At 41.3% G+C, this 10,583-nt stretch overlaps 1 protein-coding gene across 1 annotated transcript; it reads right to left on the bottom strand.

Annotated features, from left to right (window-relative positions):
* Positions 1-597: 597 nt before the first annotated feature.
* On the bottom strand, positions 598-2,898 carry LOC122663080. Its single transcript, XM_043858786.1, is given in 3 exon segments — positions 598-788; positions 1,195-1,264; positions 2,827-2,898. Coding segments are annotated over 3 exon segments (282 nt in total). The 3' UTR covers positions 598-648.
* Positions 2,899-10,583: the final 7,685 nt, after the last annotated feature.

The raw sequence follows: 10,583 nt of genomic DNA, 5'->3' as shown, positions 1-10,583 counted from the left end.
CAGGCTATGCCCAAACACATGGGGATGGGCGCAATGACCATCCTGCCCCCCTGAGTGGCAGGCCCATGTGTCTGGGCGCAGCCTGCGCTGCAGTACAGAAAACATGAGCCTTTAAAATGATTTTGTTTGTCCACTAATTTACAGAAGATTTTAATTTTAACCTATGAGGTACCTACTTTCAAATGGATTTTCCAAAATATTTTTGTTTAGAGTGATATCTTTTATTTTATTTTTACCCTATTAGATAGTACTCGGAACCATCTTTCCAACGGAATTTGAATCGCTTGATTTCGAAATATAGTTTAAAATTTATGAATTTTAAAGATTTTATGGTAAAAGTAAAAAAATAGTTAACTCGGTTAGACCCAGTCAACCCAGACCCGAATCGGCCTAGTCAACATCCACTCAACGTCGGCCCAAGCCCACTCAACGTTGGACCAGGTTCATTTAGTGTCAAATCTGGGCCGAAGTAGAGTCCATGTTCTTCACTTTTTTTATGATACCCACATAGCGTCCAAAGCTTCTAAGCCTCTCTGTTTCCTCCTTAGCTCCACACGCGTAAAGCCCACCTTCCATCTTCTCAACACCCCGTCCCACCTTAACATCAGATGTCGTATCATCGTTCGATTCTGATCCACTGTGCCGCAGCTATAGGTACTGCCCCTCCACCATTCCTTGTGCCCCCATTGCATGCATGAGCTCCATGATCAACCTCAAGATCCGTTCGGGTTTATTATCCGAAAATGGTCGGGCCAACAATTTGTACCTGAAACTAAAGATGTCGTCACCTATGAGGAGCATGTGTTATTATGGTGGTCCGTGCAATTGGTGGCGGGACCTTTCGTCCGGCCTGATTATAGGAGACGCTGGTGAACGGTGAACCGTTGATGTGGCATACATGAGGTGAAGCACTGACGCCGTGGGGATGGCTTTTTTCGGCTGACCTCCAACGAGCTCGCAAGCGGCAATGCTAAGGGTTGGAGCTAGCCAGGGTTCTTGTAATTTGGATCCTCTACTGCCGAGCTGCTCGACAAGACCATGCTGCCTAGACACGGTGCTGCATGCAATGTCCGCCTTACCCCTGCCCAAACGCCTTGCCCGAGTGGGGGTAAGGCGGTCTTTGCACATAGCCCCGTGTCTGGGCAGCACGGTCCTACCAAGCAGCTCGACAGTAGAGGATCTAGATCCGGGTTCTTGGGGCAGAGAACACCAGGCAGTACATGGGCTCGTACACTAATAAAGGTGGGCGTACCTAAACGATCTACTTGAGATGGGCTTCGATGTTGGCGCTTATGGAAGCCCAGTATGATGGCAAGTTGTTGTGGAATTTTTATCACCTGCGGTTCCCCTGCCCAGTACGGTTCCCTAGTGCCTCTAATAAAAGGGGGGTGGATCCCACCCGGGCAGTGTGTTCGATCAGGGGGTGGAATGGTCATTTCAGCCTCCCCTATGAGAGGAACCGCACAACCGTACCGATCAGCAAACCTCAAGGGGCCGTGGCATGGGCTTGTTCTGGTAACGATATTAGGGGAATGAACGGTGGGGATCTCCCGTGGAAGGAGAGGTTGTGATTGTAGGGATTTAGAAACCCCAATCAACTATTTCATTATACCCATATAGATTTGGAACTCCATAATGCAGCCCCGTGAGTAGGAATACAAAAATAACAAGTGACGGTTGTGGGGACCTTAGGGTTGAATATATATTATATTCTCCCTGACTCTATCCACACTCCCACAATGTGTAAGGTCAGTTATACCCCTGACTTAAACCTAGAGTGAATTATTAATGTTCACCATATGGGCCCAATAAAGATAAAACATATTAATGAAGCCCAAAACCCAACAATCTCCCACTTGGGCAAAATTAATACAAATATCTTTATTGGAATTGGCCAGAACCCCATTTTCACTCAAAATCACTTTGACTCTTATTAATATCAACTTGTGTCGAATAACAGCAGAAGATATGCCTCAATATACGGCATACAACTTTCTGTTATCACAACCACAAATGATCTACTAACTTGAACCGCTTTGGGTATATATATTAACAAGGAAACAAGAGCATAGCAAGTGATCAGCAAGTAAATGTTCATTTCCTTGTAGGTCTTCTACCTTGAAAATCCTCATAGGTAGTATACTTTGATATTAACTCATACTTGGGCTAAACCGCCATGAACCAGAGTTAACACCATACTTTGGCTTACTGCCCATGGCTTTATCCGCAATTTTAAAGAACATTGGCTTTAAACTACCTATGGCTAATCATCACTTCATTATCTTTGGGTAAATACTGCCTATGGCTAAATGCCATTTTGTTATCTTTGACTAAATACTGCTTATGGCTAAAGGCCATTTTGTTATCTTTGGCTAAATACTACGTATGGCTAAATGCCATTTTGTTATCTTTGGCTAAATACCGCCATTGTAAAAACCTTGGCTAAACATCGCCGTTGTGTACATATAAGACATGTCATACAACAATGTACAAAGAAACCATAACCAGTAAATGCATCAAGATGGTAGGAAATAGAGAAATCATTGGTCAAATAAAGAGCTCAAATAACATTCAAAAGGGGAGCAACAAACTCCCACTAAACGACATATCATGAACATAATAGTCATAATTGTCAAAACAACATACACTCCCACTGAAGCTCGGGAATCACACTGCCATCATCCAAACAAATAGGACAAGTACTATGTTGTTCTATACCTCCATGAATCTAGGGACTTTTGCTCGTACTGTACTAGTTGGTCTCCTGAAAACATGACCTCAGAGAAAAACCCCGCTGAACGAAACCCTAGAAAAAGATTCAGTCACCAACTGCCCAGTAGTGACGTAAACATCATCGACCTCTCCCTTAGTCACCTCTTCTCGGACAGGAAAATACATTGTCCCTACTCGCCTTGAGCTATTTGCCTTTCGATGTTCCTTTGGGAGACAACTGCAGAACTCTTGTCTTACCACAACCACAAGGATTTAGGGACAGAGTCAGCAACCTTTAGTTCTGCAGTGAAAAGCCTAACCAAATAGATAACGTGAAAATTCATGGCTGAAGATTACATAACTTTAGTAACCATGGATTGGAAATAGGTCATGCTATCGTACACGTCACCGATAGGGCCCTCCTTGCCAATGAGTCACCCAAGCTATTAATCTTTCTTGGATTAAGAAGAAAACTACACATTTCAAAACAAGTGGAAAGATAAATAATATCTTCTAAAACAGGTCTCAGATTGAATTGAACGGTGAAGTTGTTAAACCACCATAAAGATAATTTATCATGCTTCTGTTATCCAACCCCAACTATACATGATCGAAACCTTCTAAAATACCCTTTAACTTCAATGCTTTAATCGTCATAGCCTCCCCAACCGCAAAATCATTGAAAGTCGCAGGAATGGATACAACATGAAGTGGTTTCCCATGACAATCACGACATATAATACAAACACCACCAGATGTTGTGTTTGAGGGTAAGTTGGCATCACAATTGATCTTCACCACATCAAGAGGTGGGGCAATCCAAGATAGCTCAATGTTTAAAGAGCCAGATATGGTACCCGCTGGGACAATTGTAGTAGGTTGAGCATTGTAGAACTCATTTAATATCGAAAGGGGGTGAGTTCAGTTGCTAGTCTCAAAAGTCGAACCCGATTTAAGCCCAATTTAAACCATATAAATAGTTCATGTCTAGATATTTCATAACTCGGCCATCACTAACACTAAGGGTTTTTTCGGTATGCATTTTTGGAATGCATTTTAGGTCGATAATGCATTCCCAAAAATCATGTCAATCAAAGCCTTAATCTTCCACCCATGATCTTATACATCTAGAACCATTTTTTATTTGATGTATATTTCTCATCTCATCTTCTCAACCTCAACATTTTATGGGTCCTGTGCACTCTACCTTTTACAGTTCTCAAATATAAATCATGGTTAAAGACTTTGAAAGCATGTGGAATCATACAGTGATTTTTTTGAAATTAAGGCTAAAAAGTTCTCTTGAAGATGTAGTCCCTATGACAGTCAACACTAAGATAGATTAATATTGAGGATCCATAATTAAATATGTCACTCTTCGAATCAGTTCAGTCAAAGATTGGGTTCATGTCAGATTGTAGATCATGGAAGGTATTAGGTATTTCGGTTCACTTGGTTAAACCACTCTTCGCATTCATTACATCCTCATTAAATATAAACTTTCTAATTAGACTAAACACAAATATCACAACATATCATGACATGCTTCAGAAAAATAAGAATACAAAAAAAGAATTTTTTATTTTTATTTTTTTGTAGAACAAAAAAGAAGTTAATAAAAGGAGGAAGTAATCACATATCTGTATCCAACATTGTTACAACAAGGATTATTACACAACCAAATAAAGTGTTTGTTGACACCTCATTTTATCATCCTGGAGATGTGCATAATGATGATGAACAGAGGTCCATGGATAGTGTGTAGGGTCTATTTTATAGCCTTGTAAATCTAGTGTAACTCCCTCTCAATGATTTGAACCGTTTTAAAATGGTCGGGTGAGATAGTCTTGAAAAATGATCAAAATGCCCTTAAAAAATTTGATCGATCAACGGTGGGTCAAACAATCTTAAAATCGATCCAAAGTTTTTGATTAAGTTGTTTTTATTGTTCCAAGCCTTGTATTAAAAAATAATGGGAGAATGTTCTCTGTGCCGAGGGCGCAGGCTGCACCCAGACACATGGGGATGGACGCAATGACCATCCTGCCCCCTTGAGTAGCAGGCCCAGGTTGGACAAGTGTGTGTCCATCAAACCCAGTTCGGTCCGGTTCAACCCGGTTCACCTTTGTATTGAACATTTATACATTTTAGTTTAATATTGTCACATGCGATATGAACTTTTTGAGCATTATGTGTCCGTAAGTTATACTTAAAATGGTAGTCACGACTAGGGTTTGGGCTGGGCACCCTTATCATATGGTCGTCGCATTGGGTATGCCTAGACATGTGATGTCAGGGTATGAATGCGAGTGCTCACATGTTTGATGTGTGCATTGGCGAAGAATCTACTTTGTCGATTCCCTCATGTATTACTGCCAGATGTAGGAAGGGATAGACATGTGTCACCGATACCCTGTACCTAAGGGAACCCTGTCACTGCAAAGTGTGATCGCATTCTTTGGTTCATCAATGACTGAGCCTCAAGCGAGTCAAAGCCGGTGTTCTAGGATTGCGTGAACACTTTTGTGAGTGAAGGAGTTATCCAACACGGTCACCACTGCCCGATTGGGGAACACCAAGATAGAGACTGTCTGTGCATGGTCGGATCAGAATCTGGATCCAATACCGTTTTGGAAATGGCTTTGCAAAATTTATTTTACATAAATGATACATTATTTATAGTTATTTCAAGTAAAGTATTTTATCGAGTTTTGCGGGACCCGATCAGATGCATAGACGCTCTTATTTGGACATGTACTATGGATTGGGGTCTGGCAGTACATGTGTACATGCCCTAGATTCCATAATGATGGTGTTGATTAGTGGGGGGGTTGTATATGATAAATTATTATCATATAGGGAGTTATTTGGAATTTGCTAATTTAATTGGCTCTTTATTTAATTAATGGATTTGGTGCTAATTGTAATTATCCATTAATAATTAAATAAAGAATCTAATTAATACTTTCCCTATTAGATTCTCTTCTTCACCGTGTAGCACTTTGAGTTTAAACAGAATCGCGATGAGAGAGAGAGAGTCGACTCTCACTAGGGCTCTATTAAATCTATCTAGGATTTAATTAAACCCTATTATTATAAATAGGGGACCATAAAACACAGAAGATGGCAACTCTCCACGTTTTTGGAGCAAACACTCTCTCTCCTACGTTTTTTGTTTCTCTCCCTCCCTCTTGTGATCTCTCTTCTTCTTCTTGCTTCTCTCACCTGTGTTTGAGAGTTAGGGCTTGTGAAACCCTAGATCTGTGCTGAGGAGTTTGAGGGCATCTGGGATTGGCGTGTAGAACCTTGGTAGCACCATTGGAGGTTCAGATCTGTTTGCTTGGAGCACTCACTGGAGGAAGAACCACTGTCTATTGGAGGAGCAACACTTAAGGCTCATCAGGTTAGCAGTTCTTTATTAATTCCTTCTGTTCATTGATTATTAATATTTATGGGATGCGAAAGAAACTCGAATCGATTAATTTTTGCTGCGCATTCGAGTATGGGATTGATCCCTCTTGCCATGTGATGGACTAGAGACGAATTTCTTCGTCCCTATTGTGATAATTAATTTTATGGGACGCAATAGGGAAGGAGAAACCCTAATAGGGATGCACCAGGGTTCCCATGGGTAGCCATGGGAAACCCTAAAATTTAATGGGGCACCCATGGGACACCATGGGATAACCCAGGGTGTGCAAAACCCTAATTTTTCTGTGTATTGGTTTCCCTAGGAAACCATGGTTTGATCCCTGGACTGTTGTTTGACCAACAGTGTGGTATCAAAGCCACCTTTCTCATCCATGAATATTGAATAATTAATCGTTAATATGATTATCATGAGTGGGATGCAAGTTGCACGTGGGTGGTTAAAATTATGCTTGTTGTAACAACCTTCCCATGTGCACATGGGTAGTTACAAGGTTGTTAGTGTAACAACCTACCCATGTGATGATGGATTTGGTTTGCTTGTTATTTCCAATTATTGTAACATGTATCCATGCATGATGTAATTAAATTTTTATTTAAAATTTTTTTTTATCATGGTTATATAGGGGGGGCGCACGCTGCCATGCACATGCACACACCCTCCCCCTTTTCATGCCTATGTGCGCAAGCTAGGGCTGCTGCCTGTGGGCAGCAAGCCTGCAGGCTACAGCCTATAGGCTGCTGTCCGCAGGCAGTAGCCTATGGACAGCAGGCCTGCGGGCTCAGCCATGGGCTGCTGCCCGTGGGCCTTGGGTTTGCGGGCTGCGCAGGGAGTGCCTGCAGCCCACTCACACCCCCTTGTTTTCCCTCCAGTTTAACAATTAAAAAAAAAACAGATTTTTCAAAACAGAATTTTATTATTTTGTTTTGTTTTTGGAGGTTGATGATGGGTGAAGAGATTCCCTCTTTACCCACTTGCAATTAAAATGCGATTTTAATTTTATGGGCTTGGATACATGTTATCACATGCGATGTGGTGGTTCAATAATTGAAGGAATCCATGTTTTAATTTTTGGTTTACTTGCTTTAATGCCCATGCATGAAATTATATTATGATGTGATTATGGGAATGGCATTCTAATAAATGGATGGATTGTTTATGTATGTGATACATGGGGTTATGGGTGGATGTGATGCTTCTCTCTCTTTCTCTCTCTCCCCCTATCTTTTTTATTAACAAATGTACTCCACCCCATGGGCAGACCAAATGGTGGGTTGGTTTCTCCATGCGGGGTTTCTTTATTATTATGGAAAGGAAAGTGTACAAAATTTTTCCTAGGTTTCCATTGTAATTTTAGAGGAATTAGGACTCCCAGGGCATGTAGATGGTGATCCACATGTGGCACTCAAAGCTTATGGAGATGCAAGTCACCTACTTTGAAGACGTGATCGGGCGGAGGAGATGATCGAGGCGTGGCAGCCATGGCATGATAAATGCACCCAAAGTTATTAGTTTTATTTTTATTGGGAGGGTTCTTTAATTGCTTCTGCTAAAAATGCCGCCATCCCATAATCACTTTTAATTAATGTTGATTAATTATGTTATTTTATTCCATCCATGATATGTATGTGAGAGTTGCTTAATCCCTCTTTAATCATAAATCATGTATGATATGGACTAGTCTTAATCGGTAGACATGTCCATGGCCTCCTATTGAAGATAAATGTAGAGATTGTGTGATATGCCCCGCATACGCCGATAGGACATTGCCAGGACCACTGTCACATTTATGTATATTTACCTCTATCTAGATACGTTAGGGTATGGATAGTGAGAGGGCACTGCAACAGTGGGCCATCTTTCATGATTCCATGATTCTAACTAATGCAATAGGTAAGTACATGACTTGGGTGTATATCAGCCGACAGGATCTGGACATGACACCCAGGTGGCCGAAAATATTAGAAGCCCATGAGGCGGACAGCTTAGTCCACACTACCACGGTGTGTATAATGACTCTCGACAGGGTAAGTTATGCATGCAAGGGTTGTAGGGTATCCAATTCATCTTTTGCGTTATGAGGGAAACCCAAATCATGAAAGACCATTGATGTGTGTGCTCAATTTATTATTTTCAATGGTCATTAATTAGCATGTGGTTATTTACTTGTGCATGTGTAGATTAATATACGATGGCTGCCATTAATTCCAACCTGTTAACACTCATTAGCGAATACAAACTTAATGGTACAAACTATGTCGATTGGTACCGGAGCATTAAGTTGCTCCTGACTACTGAAGGGTTGTACACAGTTCTAGATGAACAAGTTCCTCCTCAACCCGACCCAAACGATTTTGAGGCAAATGAAGAGATGCAAGAGTTCCTCATGAGGGATTCCAAGGCATCACTCTATATCCTAGGATCGTTGGAAAAGTCAGTTGTAGACTCAGTCAAGGATATACGCACTGCTAGGGGTAAAATGGATAAGCTTGCTGAATTGTTCAACAGGCAGTTGACACACGCACATTCTGATGAGGTGACTCAAATCCATAACTCCAAGATGTCCCAGGGGACTCCAGTGATGGATCATGTAATGAAAATGATTAATCTGTTTGAAAAATTAGAATCCATGGGGACTGATTTTAGCCTGCGATACAAGACTGATGTGATCTTAGCACCACTCACTTCTGCCTACGCACCTTTTAGGATGTCCTACAAGATGTCCGAGAAGGAGATGGAGCTCACCGAGCTTACTAATGCACTGGTAGAGGCTGAAGCGTCCTTGAAAAAGGACAAGGCTGAGGTTAATGCAACTGAGGCAAAGCCTTCTTCAAATGGGAAGAAGAAGAAGAAAAAGGGAAGTAAGGGCAAGACCCTGAAAGCCAAGGGTGGGAAGTCTGGTAATAAAGGCAAAGGCAAGTACTTCTATTGCAAGAAGGAGGGTCACTGGAAAAGAAACTGTCGTGCTTACCTGGAAACTTTGAAAGACAAGAAGCCGGATGAAACAGAGGCTACTAAAGAAGGTACATGTGATGTTCACATTCTTTATGAGTCTAATTTGTCTTTTGAACCGATCAATTCTTGGTTGGTGGATAGTGGATCCACTGTTCACATTTGCAATGATTTGCAGGGGTTCAAGGAGACAAGGAACCTGGAAAGAAATGAAGTGCTTCTTCGGATGGGCACTGGAGCTGAGACCATGGCGTTGGCTGTGGGAACTTTTATTTTAAATTTTAGTTCTGCTAGTTTAGTTTTAAAGGATTGCTATTATGTACCCTCTTTCAAGAGAAAGATAATTTCAGTTTTAAAACTTGTTTTGGACAGATATAGTTTTTCCTTTAATTCTAAATTGATTATTCATTTTAATAATTCCTTTGTGGCATCCGGATATATGCAAAGTGGTTTGTATTTTTTAGATTGCCCTATTAGAACGAATGTTGTTTCAAATGTTGATTTGAAACGGAAAGCAGCTCCAGTGAACTCAACATATCTGTGGCATCTAAGATTGGGTCACATTAATGTGGACCGAATCAGTAGATTGGTGAGGGATGGGCCCTTAGAGAGTCTGAGGGTGGAACCATTCCCCACCTGTGAGTCATGCCTTCAGGGCAAAATGACCAAGAAACCCTTTAGCAATAAAGGTGCTAGAGCCACAGATCTGTTGGAGTTGATACACACTGACGTGTGTGAACCCATAAACATACAAGCAAGATATGGGTATGAGTACTTTATCATGTTCACCGATGATTACTCTAGATATGGTTACATATACTTGATGCATAAGAAATCGGAAGCCTTTGATAAATTCAAAGAATTCCAAGCCGAGGTTGAAAGATAGCTCGATAAACGCATCAAGTCCTTACGATCAGATCGTGGAGGGGAGTATCTATCGGATGAGTTTAAAGAACATCTCATATCCCAAGGGATAGTTAGTCAGCTAACTAATCCAGGCACACCATAACAAAATGGTGTATCCGAACGACGCAATCGAACCCTATTGGATATGGTCAAGACGATGCTCACTTATAGTGAGCTACCTAGCTCTTTCTTTCTAGGGGTACGCTTTAGAGACGGTGATATATATCTTGAATAGGGTTCGATCTAAGTCTGTAGCCAAGACACCCTTTGAGTTGTGGAAAGGGCGAAAGCCCAGTATTCAACACCTTAGGGTATGGGATTGCATAGCACATGTGCGAAAGCAACAGACAGACAAGTTAGAATCCAGGACTTTGAGATGCTATTTCTTAGGCTACCCCAAAGGCACGATAGGCTATTATTTCTATGACCCAGTTGACCAAAAGGTCATTGTAAGTAAACATGTCACATTTTTGGAGGAAGAAATGATGACCCAGAGGTCCGAACCAGTAGTCATAAAAGAGCTATCAGATGGCTCAAAAACGCCACTTTCAAAAGTGAGACCAACTGACATACCCGCTGAAAT

This window comes from Telopea speciosissima, chromosome 5 (assembly GCF_018873765.1).
Source record: "Telopea speciosissima isolate NSW1024214 ecotype Mountain lineage chromosome 5, Tspe_v1, whole genome shotgun sequence".
NCBI classification, from domain to species: Eukaryota; Viridiplantae; Streptophyta; class Magnoliopsida; order Proteales; family Proteaceae; genus Telopea; species Telopea speciosissima.
This window is presented reverse-complemented; position numbering and strand designations above follow the sequence as displayed.